Source organism: Tenrec ecaudatus, chromosome 4 (assembly GCF_050624435.1).
Source record: "Tenrec ecaudatus isolate mTenEca1 chromosome 4, mTenEca1.hap1, whole genome shotgun sequence".
Lineage (NCBI taxonomy): Eukaryota > Metazoa > Chordata > Mammalia > Afrosoricida > Tenrecidae > Tenrec > Tenrec ecaudatus.
Window position 1 is genome coordinate 154,975,093 of NC_134533.1, and position 14,204 is coordinate 154,989,296.

General features: G+C 39.9%; 1 protein-coding gene and 1 pseudogene across 1 annotated transcript in view; both read left to right on the plus strand.

Moving 5' to 3' along the window:
- The window catches only part of LOC142445281 (uncharacterized), a 112,107-nt gene that overhangs the window by 13,638 nt on the left and 84,265 nt on the right, over positions 1-14,204 (plus strand). Inside the window, exon 2 of the mRNA XM_075546959.1 lies at positions 10,883-10,964. Coding sequence (XP_075403074.1) covers positions 10,883-10,964 — 82 coding nt within the window. The remainder of the gene's footprint in view (positions 1-10,882; positions 10,965-14,204) is intronic.
- On the plus strand, positions 4,142-5,740 carry LOC142444580 (large ribosomal subunit protein eL42-like; annotated as a pseudogene).

Sequence of the window (14,204 nt, forward strand, 5' to 3'; positions counted from 1 at the left end):
TTAAAGACTTGAAGGTAAATAAGTGGCTATCTAGTTCAGAAGCAACAAAGTCCACATGGAAGAAGCACACCAGTCTGTGTGATCATGAGGTGCTGAAAGGATCAGTTATTAGGCATCAAAGAACAAAAAATCCTATCATTGTGTGCTCACCTCCCTGATATGATCGCTGAAGACAAATGGGTACATAAGAAAAAGTGGTGAAGAAAGTGGTATGGTGCCTGGCTATCAAAAGATATAGCATCTAGGATCTTAAAGGCTTGAAGGTAAACAAGCGGCTATCTAGTTCATAAGCAACAAAGCCCACATCGAAGAAGCACACCAGCCTGTGCTGTCATGAGGTGTCGAAGGGATCAGGTTTTAGGCACAAATGAACAAAAAATCAAATCATTGTGAATGCGGGGGGGGGGGAGTGTGCAGATTAGGGACCCAAGACCCATCTATAGGCAACTGGACATCCCCTTACAGAAGGGTCTCGAGGAGAGGAGCCAGTCAGGGTGCAGTGTAGCAATGATGAAACATACAACTTTCCTCTAGTTCCTAAATCTTCCCCCTACCCCCCCCCAACTATCCTGATTCCAATTCTACCTTACAAATCTGGCTAGACCAGAGGATGTGCACTGGTACAGATAGGAACCAGAAACACAAGGAATCTAGGACAGATGATCCCTTCAGGACTAGCGGTGAGAGTGGTGATCCTGGGAGGGTGGAGGGAGTGTGGGTTGGAAAGGGGGAACCAATTACAAGGATCTACATGTGACTCCCTCCCTGAGGGACAGACAACAGAAAAGTGGGTGAAGGGAGACGAGGACAGTATACGATATGACAAAATAATAATTTATAAATTATCAAGGGTTCATGAGGGAGGGGGGAGAGGGAAGGAGGGGAAAATGAGCTGATAACAAGCACTCAAATAGAAAGCAAATGTTTTGAGAATGATGAGGGCAACAAATGTACAAATGTGCTTGACACAATGGATGTTTAGATTGTGATAAGAGTTGTATGAACCCCCAATAAAATTATTTTTAAAAAAGAAAGGAACACGGTTATTCATTGTTGGGCTAAGAATGTGATTTTGCCTTTTGATTGTTTATTTTCTATTATCCAAGGATCCCCTAGAGAAAGTTGAGACTATCTGTCCTCATAAAGATTTATAGCCTTAGAAACCCTGTATATGGTTGCTATTCACAGGAAACAGCTCGATGGCAGTGAATTTTGGGTTTTACCAAGTGAGCCATGTTCACGGTTGGTTAGCCATCCCAACACTCAGATCTGTTACATACAGTTAGTGTATGTCTTCTCAGCTCTTCTTTTGTGAATATATTTATTTTTTATAAAAACAGGATAATCCTCAACATCCTGGCCTCACTGCCATCGAGTTGATTCTGATTCACAACCTGAAAACTGTCCCTGTGGGTTTCCCACACTAAAGATCTGGACTAGAATGCAAAGCCTCATTTTCCTCCCTCGGAACTGCTAGTATTATTGAATTTTTGACCTTGTTGTTAGCAGCCTAACACGTAACTCAGTACATCACCAGGGTTTGTGAACTGTTCCTATCCCATTAACTCTGTTAGGAAGATATTTGTGTGCCAATGATATTTATAATGTTCCTTTTTTTGTTTCATGATAATGTAGTTAATCGTCCCCTGTTGTTTTCACACACATACACACCCTGGATAGTATAAATATCCTTGCTAATTTTTTTTCACAGATCTATGGGTATTGCCCTAAGATCTCATCAATCTGAAAATGATAAAATGGGTTTGTATTTTCTGCCTTTGTTTTTAAATTATGTAGTTGTGTGCTATAATCTTTTCTTTTTAAAAAAAAATAATACAAATAGCCCAAAGTAATTCTGTAGCACTAAATACTAAAACCAAGAGCTGCTTACTCTTTGCCTATTTTACTACCATCCGAGCAAGGAAAGGTACAGAGAGAAGAACCAGCCCTGTGTGTGTGATCGAAGACACACTCTATCTGCCGAGTACTGTTCAATTAGCCTTGTGAAGAGGAATCTTTCACACACTGCCCTAGTAAAATATACCAATTTTTTAAGTTGATGTTCATATGACTCAATCAGAAAACATCTTAAATATTTTAAAATGGAAACTTCTGTTCCTTTCATTTATTTTATTATTCACTGTCTTACCCTTTTTCATCCCGTACACGTTTTTAGCTAATATTAGGTTCCTTTTATTGTAGATCTCTGACTTTTCCCGCTTATTTAATTCTAGATTGTCTCCACAATATTACTAGTATTTTTCACTCTCAAAAGTCACCTGATAGTCTGTAAATACATGTGATTACATAATGCTATTTGTGCAACTTGATCAGAAAGCAAAGGGATATTCTGAAAGCATGCTGAGAAATTTCTGAATTCATCAGGATTATTCTTATAAACTAAACCAAGTGTTATCTTCATTTACCAGCTGGTAAATTAATGGAAAGAGTGGTTAAATTATTTAACCAAGGTTAAAAAAGAATTAAGGCTTGGCAAGCGTTATATCGCTAACTGCAAGGTTGGTGGTTCAATCCTACAAATCACTCTATGGGAGAAAGATGAGGCCTTCTTCTCCCATAAAGATTAACTACCCCAGAAACCGTATATAGAGACTCTTATCAGTCAGTAGTGACTTGAGGCAGTAGGCTTTGGGTTTATCTTATGCACCCGTTATTATATTTTATAAGCTCTTATAAGTTGTCTTCATGCTATATTGGATGGTGTTCATGTTCTGAATTTTTAAAAAGATAGCGGAGGCTGTATTTTTTCCTTGAAACATTCTGACATGAAAGTTTTGATTCTTAATACTAGACTGTAATTCATTAAAAATGTAAATGTATTCTGATTATCTCTTTAATGTTATTTAACCCACTTCCCCTCAGCACCAGGGTACACCCAGCCAGATAATTTTCTGGTTTTAATGTAACTACATCTGGACCGAATTGCAATTTTTTAGCTGTATGTTCACACCTGCTGTACCATCTGATTTATAAAAACCTCCAAATGTTATTTCAAACCCTCCTGGCATTATGCAGAAAATGTTAACTGTACTTCAAGGATACTTGTTTCAAAATAGATGTGAATCAAATTTCTGAAATATCAACTCTAAGATGAGATTAATTTCCCAAGTGACTGTATCATCATCCAACCTTTGAAAAGTGTGTGCTAGCGTTAAAATATGTTAATTTTCAATTGATGTAGCTGAATACACACTAAAGTACATTCTTTTATCATTGACATATATTTTTATATAATGACTTCTTCCATGAATGCTCATTAAAAAAGCAACTTATATGAGATATTACTTTCATAAAGGGCTAAGAGCTCATCATCAAACTGATAATTATGTATATAAACTATACATATATGTATATACCTAGATAGATCAGACTGATTATACTTATTCAAATCATTTTCTTCCAATCATAAATCCCAGAACCATGTAACTAAATTAAATCACTTGAAAAATAAGAAATTAATAAATAAACTTTATTTGAAAAGACTTATTATTAAAAACTTTATTATTCACCAAAGCCAAATAAGTATACTTGATTAGAAATTCTCTAAGGACAAAAGAAAATATTTTATTGACAGTTTCCTACTAAATGTAGCTAGCATGGGGGTTAGCTATACCCAGAGAATAGTATTTAGTAAGAATTGTTGAAATAAAATGAAGTTTTATAATTTTAAAATCTTATAATAAAATGTATAATAAAGTTATATTTAATGCCAAGATCAATGAACATTGACCAACTATTTCTGCTTCATATACCGTATATACTCGTGCACCATCTGAGTTTTTCAGCACATTTTTAATGCAGTTTTTGTGGTAAAATTAGGTGCCTCAGCTGATTTTCAGGTCAGCTTATACGCGAGTACATACCGTAATTTAATTTTAAGTACATGATTTTAAACACTTATCTGTTGAGATTCTTATTTTTAATATGTTTTTTAATTTTGCCATTCTTTCAGCAATTATTTTTGAGTACCCTCAGTGTCTCGGGCACTGTGACTATCACAGTTGAAGTTCCTGCTCTCCTGGAGCTTATACTGCAGTGAGTTTACGTTGTGGCGGTCAATGAATGCAAAGCATTCTGTGACTGGTAAATACTAAGCTCTCTAGACTTATTAGCCGTGGTGATGGTGGAAGACATCCAGGTGATTTTTGCTGCTGTTAGTGTTTTCTGCCTCCCATTTCCAGAATCAGTTTGCCTTTAATTGCTGCTTCTACTTTATGCAACCACCCCACGCCCTATAATTTTTATCCTGTTTTTTGGCTTGTGTTCCTGTGGAATTTGAACAGACATGCAGACTGTCCCTCTTGGCATGTTCGAGCAAGGTCCCTCTTTGAACAATATTAATACAAAATCATGGACACCTTTATTCAACACAAATACCCAAATCTGAAGCTATTGGTTTTCATCATATTCTCCATCTATGCTTATACAGTTCTTAAGTCAGTGTTTCCATGTCTCTAACTTTTCCTGGTGGCGTAGTGGTTACTTGTTGGACTGTGATTCTCAAGGTCACGAGTTTGAAACCACCAGCCACTCTCAGGGAGAAAGATGAGACTTTCTATGCCTGTAAGGAGTTACAGTCTTGGAAACCCAACAGGGCTGTTCTTCCCAGTCACATTTGACTGATGGCAGTGAGTTTGAACCCTTCCTGAAGAACTCTGCACTCTTCTGTTTTACACTAAGTCAAAACGGAAGGTCTGGCATCCTCAAGGAATTAAATTCTTGTCCTCCTAAACTGTGCTTTGAGTTTGGGGAACAAAAGGAAATCTGAAGGGGAAATCATGGCTGGGGTTGCATGGGGAAAGGTTTCTTAGTGAGATTCTTGTCGAGTTGCCTTTTCTGCCCTGGAAGAACAAGCGGGTGCATTTGTGATAGAAAAATTCCTCAGCACAACTTTCCTGGCTTTTTCTCACCACTGCAATTTGGAATGCCCTTAAAACTTTATAGTAAGCCCCATGTGTCCATGGAGAGAAATCTATGAAGCTCACCTCTTTGGAAATTCCCCCAATCAGTCACTTAAATCTTCTGAGCTAACCTCTCTACCTGGAACTCAGCTTCCCATTGTATCTGAAACCATTTGATCCATCTAAAAACTGGGTTTTTTTGTTTTGTTTGTTTTGTTGTTGTTGCTGTGTGTGTGTGTGTGTGTGTGTGTGTGTGTGTGTAAGAGAGAGAGAGAGAGGCAGCATTCCCATAAGTTTGCTACAAAACTGCAATACATTTTAAATTAATAAAACATTTTAATGGACCGGTAGTCCGGTAAATTGAAGTTGCAAGACATCAATGATTTTGGAAGATGCCCACTCAAGTTTTGTCAAAAATTTGTGGGTGGAGTGAGGCAATGATCACAGACTCTCGGGTTCCTGTTTACACTGTGTAGACCATATCTCTGCAAAGATGGTCAGTGTATCCAAAAACCTGAAGAACGTTCTGTACGAAGTGCGGCAAGCATCAACCTCACAAAGTGACCGAGTATAAAAAGAGCAAGGATTCCCTGTATGCTCAGGGAAAGAGGCGCTATGACCGGAAGAAGCAGAGTGGCTGTGGTGGGCAGACAAAGCCAATTTTCCGGAAGAAGGCTAACATCACAAAGAAGATCATGCTGAGGCTTGAATGTGTGGAGCCTAACTGCAGGTCCAGGAGGATGCTGGCCATTAAAAGATATAAGCATTTTGAACTGGGAGGTGATACGAGGAGAAAGGGCCAAGTGATCCAGTTCTAAGCCTTGTTTTATCTTGTAAATTTGAAAGTGTTGAATCAATATTAGAATTATCTGGAAGAAAATATAGTTATATTCTTAATCAAAAAAAATTTTGATCATAGTCCTGCCCTCAGAATCATTTTGTTTTTCATAGTACAAAAAGTAGCCTCTGTGAGAGGTACCCCACCAGACCAAGACAAGTATCATAGTCAAGAAGCGGGCTGCAGTCATCCAGTGGTCAGAATCACATGTAACAAGCTTCGTCAGGAATAAACCCTTGCGAATATGAACTGGAATCGAGTAGCAATACTTTCTGATTTAACTGTATACCTTTAAAATATTTTAGAAAAACACAGAGACTCATATGGCAAATGTGTATGAGCCTGCATCTGTGCTTAACAAGCTTTAGCATTTTGCTTTATTTAGTATGAAGCTGTTTTGAAGAGAAAGTCACAGCAGAAGGCTCCATTTTTATGCTTTCCCATTCAGAGATAAGCACCACTGACCCAGGGTCCCACTGCAAGAATGAGCTCTTTGAGTACAAGAAAAGTGATGAGGCTCCAAGCAGAAGTGACAGAGCCCGCTCTGTCCTTACGGTACACACAGTGACTTGCTTCTCAAAGCAGTGGAAGTGTTCACAGAGAAGGAACCGGAAGCCCTGAAAGCCACGCCAGTAGTAACTGTAGAGCCAGCCTGTCATAGGCAGGAGTATATTCAGAGTTTGAGCATGAGCTTTCCTCTCCTTCAGCTATCTTTATTACTATTTTTTCCAAAGGCAGACTTTAATTTTTCATTTAAAAATTATGTTTCTCTGGTCTTTGGGTGTCACGTCTTCTGCCTGCTTGTCCGTACATCTTGCAACCTGAACGTGAAGTCATTTCCCTCTGTATGTTTGAATTCTTGGTGTTGTCCTTGTATAGAAAGTGGTAAGCTGGAAATACCATGTCACTGAAAAGGTCGTATGAATTGTTTTCTCAAACAGTCTCCCAACTTAATTTGCCCTCCCAGTGACAGTAAAGTTTTATATCCTTTTGTAACATGAATATCTTTTGTATTTAGTTTCTAGAAATCTTTGCAATAATAGGATTCTCTTAAATGTCTAATTACCCCAAATCTGGAGCCTCTGTAATGCTATCCAGCCAGCAGCTGGCTGCGTATGAAGAGAGGCTAAGAGCTCTTTCCTGTCTTGTTCATTTAAAATCATTTGCTTCTTCTTTAATATCTGCAAAGAACGCCATCCCATCATAGTAGAACTTGCCGTTGTGAATTTTGGATTGTTTCCACGGGTCCCGCCTTACATCTGCATGGTGTTCAAAGCCAAGCCTTCTTTTCTTTTTGTAAGCATTCAGGGCCCTTTTGCCTCATAATCCAATGTCATGCTGAATGACAGAAAATTGAAGTTGAATTTATTTAACTACAGAGACGGACTGCACAGAACAATACATTTTTCAAAGAACTCCTTGCCTCAGAAACTGAAGGAGCTGTCTTGTGCAGGTGGCTTAATCTTTGCTGCTGTTCTTAAGTTCCTTTGTGTAGGACAGGAACTGGGCACTCTGCTTTCCAAAACAGAAGGACACGACTCACCGACGAGAGCCCATATAAACCAGTGGGATGCTTAGTCACTCAGAGCAGCAAAGATGTGTTTCACTTAAAAAAATAACTAGCTCAGCACTTTATATTAGAGAAACTACAACGACAACAACAACAAAAAGCCAGGGGAATACATAAACTTGTAACTCCACTTACTTCACATGACAGCCTTTGGAGTTTCTCCTGTTTTAAAATAAAACATTTCTCTCTCCCTTCCCCATATTTGCTCATTGATAACTGTAAGCAACACAGTGAACAGGCTTGGAGAGCCTGGTGTCTCTGCTCACTGTGGACTGTGCTTTACAGACTAAGCCATTATGTTTAGAGAGAGAGGGAAAATAGGGGGGGCAGATAGAAGAGTACATTTAAAAACAACGTACTGCCATCGAGTCAACTCTAGCACATGGTGACCCCATAGGACCGAATATAAGAGCCCATAGGAAACAAACCAAACAAATAATTGCCATTTACTGGGCACCCTGCAAAGCAAGAGATTTGGTCAAAGTCCAGTGACTTCCAAATCCATAACCTTGGGATAGCAGTCATCCGGTTCTTGTCACACGAGGCCATTTCAGTCTCCGTCCCAGGGAGTACGTCAGTCCCTTTGACCTCACAGCACCACTTCTAGGTAATGGGTGACCTTCGATAAGTAAGTACCCTAACCCTTGGATTCCTTACCCACGAAGACAAATGTCTCTCCAGGTTTAAGGTCACTGTGATCACTAAGTGGAGTATGTCAGACAAAGCGCCCGGCACAGTGCCTGGACCCAGCACACCGTTCACAAACACCAGGCTTCTTCTCTTCAAAATAGTCTCCAGGATACTAGTGATTCTTCAGACTATTGGCCCCATTGTCTGTGTCTGAAAAATGCATTTGCATTTAATAACAAAGTGACCTTACAGAACATTTACAGGACATTACTTTGTTTTGACAAGGCTATGGTCAAAAAGTCTCTATTATTTTATCTTTTCTCATATGTAATGCCAGCACTTGATAAAAGGTTCAGATTCATCCTACAAAGATTTTCTATCAAGTCCATATCTAATCTTTAGAGGATTCACCCCTTCAAACACATTTCTTCAGCCAACCTTAAAAATCGTCAGTCTGGGTGACTGCTGGCGCCTGTGTGTACTATCTGTGCGACCCTGCGGGTCCTGGTGGAGCTAAGCTCAAGCAGGTGAAAACTGCTGGAGTGCTCCATGGGACAAGATGAGGCTTTCTGCTCCCCTAAAGAATGATAGTCTCTGAAGTCCACAGGGGCAGTTCTATTCCTGGCCTCGAGGGTGGCTAGGAGCGAGAATTCTCTGGATAACAGTGAGTTTGGCCATGATTTTTGTGGGTGTTGGGGGTGGGGTGGGGGAACCTTACTTTAACACCAGAGAGCATCCCCATTGGCAACTACCTGACAATTTGAGAGACAAAGTAAACAGTGTATGTGAAAATATTTGCTAATATTTATACAAATGCCTGATGAATCCTAATTAAAATATTCAGAATGGATTTATTTTCTGATTTAAGGCATTGACTTTTCCTTTTAAACCAAAGTTACTAAGACTGAATGTAGATGTATATAGAAACTTAATCTGTATTTATATAGATGCGTACAGATTTTAAGCATTAGACTGCTGACCATACATTGGTGAGTTAAACTCACCAGCCACTCCATAGGAGAAAGTTGAAACCTGTCAGCTCCCATAAAGATTTACAGCCTCACAGTGGATGACAACGGGAACCCCCATGGCAAATCCATTTGCAGGATTGTCCCCACATGGATTCAGCCTCTGGTGGACTCCCTCTGACCATAGCTGAAGGCTGTGCACAGCCTTACTATCACATAGAGAGTACTGTAAACTCAATCATGGCCGATGTGATTGGGTGAAAATGTGACACCTGATCATTTGATCTCCTTTTGACCCATTTTATATTTGTTGTAGTTTTTGATACCTCTGGCTTTTGTCACAACTAGAGATTTTTCTCCGGTTTATTTTTGTAAAGTCCAGGATGGGTGAAGCTGTATAGAGTGTAACTGGATTAGGGTCTCACTGGGGCCATGGTTGTGGCGGAGGGTAGGTTGGAGGGAAATGGGGAACCAGTAATAAATACAGGAGGGAAGAAAATGTTCTGGGGCCGATTGTAGTGGCAATTGTACAACTCTTTTTAATACGACTAAACTATGGAATTGTATGATATGTGAACCATATGTCAGTAAAGCTATATTTTAAAAAAAAGATTTAAAGCTTCAGAAACCCGATACAAGATTGCTATGAGTTGGAATCGACTAGATGGCAATGGTTTAGAGGTTTGTATAAAGAAACAAGTTCTGAAGATCCCTTAGTAGATGTAGCATAGAAACTTTATAATTCCAGTGTATTAAACAGTGTTTGGAGTTTATACCTGATAGTCTGTCTGTGTGTGTTGGTCTTCCTTGTTTCCATAAAGCATCAGCAAAGCCTGTCATTGGGACTGGGGTCCAGACCACAGTTCACATCCATAGGCTAATGTCAGGACTTGGATAATTCAAGCCATTTGCTCTTTCTGCTTTAATCTCAGTTCTGCCTCCACACAAATTAGACATGACTGCTTGAACAATCTTCTTCGAACCCTGCTTGAATTTCCCACTTTAAGACTCTATGGAAGCCAATTTCTTGCTTATATTTCTAGGAGTCATTAAAATGCCTTTTAAATGCTACCCGGATAACACAGTCTTTCCCAGGACCCTTGCCATGGTTTCCTTATCTGAGCTCTGAGAGAAGGCCTTGCCAGGCTTCTTGATTCAGGCCATCACGTGTTGTCAGAGTGTGCCACGTGATCAGAAATGAAGATAGATGTGTTCTCAGGTGTCGGTGAATCGGTTCCGACTCACTCATAGCAACTCTGTGCACAACCAAATGAAACACTGCCGGAATCTATGCTGCCATCCCGGCAGTAGCAGATGTGTGTAGGCAACACAGATTTCCTTTGAAGACATTAAGACACCGTAGGATCTTAGCTGCTTGGAAATTATCTTGATGGTGGGGGTGAGCAGAAGCCCAATAGTTCGGTGGGGTGTCAGCACGGGGAGCACTGAGCAGTTGAAGAGCCCTGTGAGGTCACACAGGCAACGTCGGCTAAGTAACTGCATTATTCTTCAGGAGGTCTGAGACACATCTCCACAAGAGCGTGACTCACTCTGCTCTGAGCCCCCTGAGATACTGTGGAAGAAAGGTCTGGTGATCTGCTTCCTCTTAAGATTCTAATTACAGCAAACTCACTGCCATTGAGTCTGCACTGACTCATAGTGACCCCTGTGGGTGTCCGAGACTGTAATGATATACAGAATCCAGTCTTTGCCGCAGAGCTGCTGGTGATTTTGAACTGCTGACTATGCACGTCTCAGCCCAGGGCATAACCACTACTCCACCGGGGCTCCATTTCAATCACAGGCAAGAAAACCCTATGGAACCAGTCTACTCTTTAACACGTGTGGCCATCACAAATCAGCAAGGACCTGACAGCACTCGGTTTGCTTTTGGGTACAGGAATATTTGAAGATTTAAAGTCATTAATTAAATTTATGCATGATATCATTTCAGAATTGCACAGTCAAGTAGACACACTTGGGCTAAGACTTCAGGCGGCGGTAACTGAGATGGACAACTACAAAGAAATGCTCAGGTAAGAGGGTGAACACTGAGCCTTGCTCTAAGACGGCAGTGCATGCCGTAGGATGAAGTTAGAGAGATGCCCTGTATCTTCCTGAGACTGCCTTGCCTGTGATTCAGTTGTGTGGGTATGGTTGACTGCTGCTTTCATTGGCTGCTTTTTGAAGGGCCTGTAAAGATTTCTAAATACACAGTATATTTCTTTCCCTCAATTCGAAACCTGTCCTGATTGATCTGATATAGTAACCTAAGATGAAATTACTCTATGCACTTTTAAGTTCTGTCCTTAGTATCCTTGGAGATTTTAAAACTATCAACCTTCGGTTCAAAAAGAAAGCTTTGAAATGCTAAAAAGTACATATGCTTTATGTAGTGATAGAGGAAATGAGAGAGAGAGAGAGAGAGAGAGAGAGAGAAGATGCCCTTGTAAAATATTCACAGCACTATTTCTTCTTAAAATGAATTTTGTTACAGAAATTTTCATAATAATATTAGAATCGAATTTGCATAGTCTTTGATAAGTTTTATTTTTTAACTTTGTGCTATATGAACTAGTAACTGATTTTTAGTGCCTACATTGTAGAAGCACAAACCTCATAAGACATAGAAATATTTTGAGTGCTTAGCAACCAATTATTTGTGTTGACTGTGAATTCCTCCTACGAGCAATGTGTTTAATAAAATCCTTGACAATCCAGAAATTCTCTATCAAATTAAAGTACACTGAGATTATTTGTAGTAAAGAAATTTGTTTTTCAAAAACAAGGGAAACCAAATATTTATGCTTTATCAGTAATAACACAGCAAGGGTATGATCGCTGAGGTTCAACTAAATGCCAGACGGGTCTCCAGGAGACCCAGTGGGCCCAGCAAACAGCTCTGGGAGATGAGCAATAACAGAACTTGAGCAACAGGGAAAGGAGGACCCGGGGAGCCAAGGTGCTGATTGCCAGAACAATTCCTGGCCCCTCTCCCTCCGGCGACATCAGGGAGGAGTTGGATGTCTCGAGTGGAAACAGCCTTTTCAGGCCACCGCTGCTCTGATCATGATTTCTTGGAGAGCGAAAGGGGAAGAGAGCTCCGTCTAGGAATTGGGCGGGAGGGCTGGCCACGGATGAAGCTGAGGACTCTCCACGACTTGACATGGAGTGCAGTGCTGGGACACTCGAGGAGCAGGTCCATACACAGAGAAACACATGGGGGAGAATGAGCAAAGCATGTGGGTTGTGACATAAATCAATTTCAGAAATGCTTTATTTCTGTTTGTTTTTTAATAGATCTTATTCCTTAGAGCAGTTTTGGTTGTACAGGTAAGTTGTGGAGAAAGAATAGAATTCCCCAACACCTACGTTCCTTTCCCTGCCTGCCCACATTTTTTCCTATTGATATCTTCATTAATGTGGTACGTTAGTTACAACTGATGAGCCAATATTGAGAGACTATTTTTTAACAAAAGTGTGTGTTTACATTGGGATTCTCTCCTTGTGCTGGTCAGTATTGTGTGGTTTGGTAAATGCATAATGCCAGGCGTCTTCAAGGATAGACTCATGCAGAACAGTGTCACCAGCTTAAAAAACCCCAGGGATTCCCCTAGCCGTCTAGCCCTCTCACCACCTAGCAGTCACTTACCTCTGGGCTCTTGCTATAGTTTTACCAACTTCAGAATGTTATATCCATAGTTGGAATCACATGAAACATGCAACCTTTTCAGACTTATTTTTTTCCTTTGTATCTATTTGTAACTTGATAGCTCATCCCAATTTATTGCTAAATGATATTCTATTATATGGATCTATTAATGTAGTATGAGTACTCTGTATAACAATTATGTATTATTGGGAATTATTAATAAACTCTCTATAAACATTTGTGTGGAGGTCTCTGTGTGGCCATAGTTCTCAGGTCATTTGGACAATACCTAGGAGTGTGGTTGCCGTCAGCTCAAAGAGTAAGCTCATATTTAACTTTGTAAGAACCTACCAGACTGCCTCCCAAAATAAGCCATTTTGTATTTCTGTCATCAATGAATGAAAATTTCTGTGTGTCCACCTTTGGTGTGGTCAGTGTTTTTTACTTTAGCCTTTCTAAATGGGTAGTGGTATCTTATCATTGTTTTCATGTGAAATTCCTTAATGACATAGGATGTTTCAGATGCTTATTTGCCACCTAAATATTTTCTTTGCTTTGATGTTGTTAAGCTCTTTTGACCACTTGAAAAATCAAGTTCTTTATTTTCTTATTGTTAAACCTTGAGGGTTCTTTTAATAATTTAGATATAAATCCTAATACATAACATATGTGTATTAGTCTGGGTACTTTAGATAAACAAATCCATAGAAATTCACCTATCAGAGAGAGTTTTATATAAAGGTTAAGTGCACATCAAGAAAACATCCCAACCTAGTGCTTCCCAAGCCCACAAGTCCAACACCAATCACAAAGTCCTCCTCCATCTCACAAAACACACACTGTGATGCCCACTGCAGGAGGAAAACCGAATCAGTGAATGTGTAAGCATCTCAGCACTGGCAGGGGTCTCCACATGGCTGCTCCAGCACCCAGGGCTGCATCGTGGTAGGTCCATGTGGAGAACCCACCAGCTGCTCAGTGGGAGCAAGATGTATTAGTCTGCTTGCAGAAAGATTTACAGGCTTGGAGACCATATAAGGCAGTCTCCTCTACTCTACAGTGTTTCTATGAGCTGGAATTTAACACAACAGCAGTGGGTATGTGGACCAGTGCTGGCGTTTGATGATCCGTTCTGAGTTAATGTTGGTGAAAGCTGTGTGATCTGTGTCTGGATTCTTTCTCCTTGTTTGCACGTGGATGTTGTCTGCCGTTTGTTGAAAAACTATATTCCCACCATCGCGTTGTCTTCACCACTTGGTTAAAAGATTGGTTTACTCTATTTATGGTTATGTGAACTCTCGCTTATCAATGTACGGATCCATTTTGCATTCTTTTGTCAGTAACATACTGCCTGAGCACTGTAGGTTTATCCTGAGTCTTCAAGTCTGGTAGTGTCAGTCTGCTCTTTAGTACAATGTTGTATAATTAATTTGCTTCCATCTGTAAAATTAATTGCTGGGATTTTGCACATTGGGATTGCATTGAGTTTGTAGATTGATTTGAGAAGAATTGACATCTTGATAGCGCCAAGTCTTTTTAACTCAAGATCATGAAAATCTCTCCTCACTTATTTAGATCTTCTTTGATTTCTTTCATCACTGTGTTAAAATTTTCCTCATTTAGA